At 40.7% G+C, this 5,189-nt stretch overlaps 1 protein-coding gene across 2 annotated transcripts; it reads right to left on the reverse strand.

The window, feature by feature from the left end:
• Positions 1–2,970: 2,970 nt before the first annotated feature.
• On the reverse strand, positions 2,971–4,947 carry LOC121882348 (alpha-1,6-mannosyl-glycoprotein 2-beta-N-acetylglucosaminyltransferase). Of its 2 annotated transcripts, none has more exons than XM_042390547.1 (2): positions 4,830–4,947; positions 2,971–4,725 (listed from the first exon to the last, which is right to left on the reverse strand). In XM_042390547.1, the coding sequence occupies exon 2, from the start codon at positions 4,446–4,448 to the stop codon at positions 3,189–3,191; it is 1,260 nt and encodes a 419-aa protein (XP_042246481.1). In that variant the 5' UTR covers positions 4,449–4,725; positions 4,830–4,947; the 3' UTR covers positions 2,971–3,188. The 2 variants fall into 2 exon arrangements, with proteins under 2 accessions (XP_042246481.1, XP_042246482.1); XM_042390548.1 differs by having other exon boundaries at positions 2,971–4,752.
• Between the last annotated feature and the right edge of the window lie 242 nt (positions 4,948–5,189).

Consider the following 5,189-nt stretch of genomic DNA (forward strand, 5'->3'; position numbering starts at 1 on the left):
GCACACGGTTAAGTCACATGACGCCTCTCTGAAAAATACCTCAGATCTCTGATCAGCTTTTCTTTTGTTCAGGTTGAGTCTCAAAAGGCCTTAAACACGCCATGATATGTCTGTTTTTAGCACTGTCAGATCAAAGAGACATGCTCTGTCTGGAAAGAGCCTTTTGTCCAAAGAGTCCTGTGATTTCACAGTTATTTCCTTGCATGTTTCCTGGAAATATCTTTGTAATTTGTCACCAATTGGTATAATAGAGGCACTGTTCTCATACAGTTGTTGAAATTAAATTAGTTGTGTTGAGTTTATAAGCAGCTCCTTTAGAAGAATTGAAAGGACTGCAAAAATAATGGATGGCTGAAAAAACTGACTGAGATCCATTTACTCATAAGAAGGGGATGAGCAGACTCTATTTCCTGAGGAAGCTGAGATTCTCCAACATGTGCAGCAAGATGTTGGAAATCTTCCACCAGTCTGTTGTGGCCAGTTCTCTGTACTTTGCTGTAGTCTTCTGGGGGAGCCATTGACAACAAACAGACTTAATAAACTGAATAAGAAGGCCAGCTGCGTAATTGGCTGCAAACCAGACACCTTTGAAGTTATGGTAGAGAGGAGGACACTGAACAAACTGTTATTCATTATGGATAATCCTGACCACCCTCTCCACCACCTACTGAACTGACAGCCGAGTACTTTCTCCTGGTTCAGCTTCACTGTCACCAAGACTGATACAGGAAATCTTTCCTGCCTAAAGCTATGACTCTCACGTCAACACTTCACCTCTAACAGAACTCTCAGAACTCTCAACTTTACTTTCTGTTTTGATTCTTTGATAATAACTTTGCTCATGGTGAATTTGCACATCTTTATACTCCTCATCTACCTCATTGCATTTTTAAAACTTCAGCAACTTTGCGCACTTAATCTGCTGCTGTAAAACAAGAATTTTGGAATCAATAAATTACATCTATTTATCACTGTAAACACAAGCGGATTTTAATTCATTTGAAAGTCAACCTTCCATATTTGCTAAGTTGTATGCTTGTCTGTGGACAGATGTTCAGCTAACCTGCTCGGTAATGACTAAATGACTTCAGGTTGCTATTGGCATTAACTGTACCTGCACCCATTGAACAATTAAAGCCAAATTATACATTATTATTTCATCTTTATTTCCAAGAAACCTTCATAAGAATTTCCAGTTACACATCTGTTCATTTCTAGAAAAGTATTATAAAAGTACGGGACCTGTAAAACAAAGTGTTGCCAGTTATTTTTATCAGTCAGGAGACAAACAGTGACAATTCAGCTTTTTTTATTTTTTTATTTTCCCATTTGGCAAACATTGAGTGAACAATAAACAGCTATTTCAAGTGACAATCAGAGCGCAAACAATCAAGAAAACATGCACACAGACACAGAAAATAGTTGGTCTCATTCCCAACAACTGTACATCTCACCAACTGAGGAATCATGAAACAACCTATCTACATACATGCATACACACACAGACACCACAGAAAGTCATTTTCATCAAGTACATCTTTCTGTATTAGACCAACCTTACCAACAAATGCTCCAAAACTATTGATTTTACTTTTCAACAAAAGATAGAACGTATTTTATTTCACTATCACATTCATTTCATATTCCTTGACCAGGTTATCTCAGTAAGGCACATTGACGATTGCAGAAATAAACAGTCTGAAAAGATGCTCCAATAACTGGAAAACCACTGATATGGAGCCAATGACACCTGTTACAAGCAAGATGCTGATGATGCCATAACTTTACATAACTGTACAATGAAGCTTTTTGTGAAATTAACATTCACATTCCATTTTCCCTCAACATCTAATTAACAACAACACAACCAAAAGATTTCTAAAAGGCAAACTATGAGTCCCCAGCATTAGCAAATTGTCATATAAGTACTTGATCAACAACAAAGTTATCAGTGCACCTTTAAAAAACCTCTTTAAAGCAGGTTCGGGCACAAAGGAACAATCAAAAGGCACTTTTGGTCATCTTAAGGCACTGACAGCATTATTATTCTTGTGTTAATTTTCTTATTAAAAAGGCAACTTCAGCAATAGCGGGATATTTACTACAAGCTCCACAAACTATTGAATTAATGAAGGAAAAGGCGCAATTGTCTTTCCAATTCATTAAATCTCAACGCAGTGCATTCTGTTCTCAATTTTCTGTTATATCCCAAAATAAATCTTAATAAAAGAAGGTGCAAATATACAAATGCAGAATCACAGGTGACCCTGATGTTTGCAGAGCAAAGAAATCTTCAACAAGACTCCAAAAGGTCACTTTTCTTCTTTCAGAGAGCAAATAAAACGCTCACAACCAGAGAAAGAAATCAATAATCAAGCCAGCCTTTGTTGTTGCAACCAGGGATCGATATAGTGGGGAGTAAAAGGCTGATGAAGCAAGTGGAGTAATGACCCCTGGTTATAACAGACAGAAACATGCACAAATTCCATTATGTACATGACATCAGTGTGACAGTAAAGTCAACCGTTGCTTAATAAACTGCAGCTTTCCCGTAATATTTAAGATTGTCACATAGATTTTGATTAAACCTAAAAGTCTGTGCATTACATGTGTTTTTGTTGTTGCACTTAACAATCGTACCATAAAAAAGCACATATAAAAACACTGCAATTGAGGATTACATAAAAGCACAGCAAGTTGAACTTCTTCTAGTGAATTAACAACATCCTGTGCAGTGTTCTCAGTGAAGTGATGGAAGTATATTTGCAAATAAGACCGCAAATTATTAAACACTCTCTCATTTGCCATTATTGTGCAATAAATCTAATGTTTTGGCTTGTAAGACACCCAGAGATAAACAAACCTGGTGACATGATATTGAACAGCATGACCAAGCTTGCATAATACACAACACAAATATCAAAAAAGTCTTTGGCAAATGTGCAGCTTTGGTGATGTTTAAAAAAAAAAAAAAAAAAAAAAAAGATGTTAAAACTCTAGCTGAGCACATGTAACATACTCGGACTTAACTTGGTTGTGGTTTTGTGGAAGACCTCGCTGGTGGGGGAAACATAACACACTGAAAGTGACAACCACTGCCGCCTCTGAAACCCTAATGGTGTGAATGGCACATATTTTGCAGAATACAGATGAACATTTTACCCATGTTACATAAAGAAAGGCACAGTTCAAAGACGTTTGGCATAGTTATTGCATAAAATATGGTCACGGACATCTCCCCACCCTCCATTCTTCATGTGTGCCTTGTGCTCCACTGCCTCTGCTCCACTAAGGGCAAGAGACGCAGGAAAGAGGCCGTCTTTGGCCGTCTGAAGGCCCTCCTCGACCCTCTGTAAGGCCCATTCTGGCCTGCAGTTCTTCTTCTGGTGAAGGCCACAGTCTCCTGTGTGAAGAACCCTGGAGCCCTGAGCCACAAGCACTTTGAGGGGCTTTGAAATGCAGGTTCCCGAGAGGTGCTGCAGAGTCCAGTCCCAGTTGTAGTCATCATAGGTGCAGAAGTCCATACTGCAGCCCATCAGCTTGTAGTACACCTCCCTGGAGATGGCCATGCCTATGTTGTGTTTTGTGGACATCCACCCACTGGTCAACACCTTATTGGACAGCTTGTTAAAATCAGTCAGGCCATTGTGGTTACCCAAAGCCATCATGTCACAGTCTGGGCAGTTGTTCTTCCTGTACTCTATCATTGATTTATAGAAATGGAAAAAGTCAGGTAAGATGTAGTTGTCCTCCTCCAGGAAGATTGCAAAGCCGCTGTAGCCCTGCATCGCCTGCACTCGCTCCCACACAAAGTGCAATTTCCACCACCAGTGGTGTTTGGTTTGGGTGATGAAGGCTTCCCTGTAGTGTCCATAGGAGTCAGGGTGTTCTGCGTTGAGGCATCCTGTTTTCAGAGCGTTGTCCTTGCTTATGTCTCGAGGGCAGTCTCGTGGATCCTGTCCAGGAAACTCATTGGGATACAGCTGAGTGCTGAAAGGGAAATAAATTTGCAGTACCTTGCAGAAAGTTATCCCTTGCACAATGGCGTTTATTTCCTCTGAAAAATAGTCATGGCTAAACACCAGGAGGAAGCTGTGGACCTCAGCAGCCTTCTCCAGTGACTTGATGAGCAGTCTGAGGTATTCAGGCCTGTTGTGGACCTGCACAACCAGCACCAGATGAGGCTCCCCTGGAAACTTATCCGCATTGTGGATGCACTGTTTGTAATTAGCATTGTAAACGGACTGACTCAATTCTGGCAGCGAACCAAAGTTAAACTTCACCATGTCACCAGACTGCACGCCGTGATTTCCCTGAACGGCGTTACCAGCTCCACTCGTGTCATTATCGGAAACGATTAATACACGTGTTGATAACAGGAGAGTCACAACTACAAAGAAAACACCCAACAGCGCGAGCAGATTCCTTTTGAGCAGCCGAAACCTCATTTTTCTCAAAGTTAAAAACAACCTTTGGCGGATAACAACGATGGCTTTCAATCACCTTATCGCGCGCGTCTTCATTGTAAACGTGCTTGCAACAAAGTTTTCCTCGTGCGTTACAAGTCCAATAGTTGTTACATACAATCCAGCGTCGCGTGACGCGCGTCTCAAACCAAGTGTCAAACGTTTTTTGATGGCTGCTCTCCCCCTCGCAGGCTCGTCTCTCCACTTGAATACCGTGTCATTTGACAAACTCTCGCCTCAGCCGCTTGTTTTTTAGCACCTGTAGGGGAAAGCAGAACAAAGCGAACTGTGTTAAGTGAGCATTACATTCAAATTATACGTTAATATGGCGCTAAAAGAGAAGTTAAACTTAATTTGACTTACCGTAATTAGGTGCAATGTGTCAACACGCTCATACCAGGAAGGGGATGATGAGACTATTGCATCTCCTGTACAATTTATTGACTGCTGACGTGTACAACCCAGCCAACGAGGGAGAGACGGAGCTCCTGCTGGACGAATCATTGTCCTACCTTTAGTTGTGTAATATGAGAAGGAAATGTAAATAAGGCACCATTTGAATAGTGAGCAGCAGGCAAATCTCTTACAGCGTAATTACCTCTAGTGCAGCGAACTTGGGACACGCGTTTCTTTTGTTAACCTGCGGTATGTTAGTTTAAAAAGGAAACCATATTAATAAGTGTATAATCGTATTCAGTGGTGGAAGAAGTATTCAGATCCTTT

This window comes from Thunnus maccoyii, chromosome 17 (genome assembly GCF_910596095.1).
Source record: "Thunnus maccoyii chromosome 17, fThuMac1.1, whole genome shotgun sequence".
Lineage (NCBI taxonomy): Eukaryota > Metazoa > Chordata > Actinopteri > Scombriformes > Scombridae > Thunnus > Thunnus maccoyii.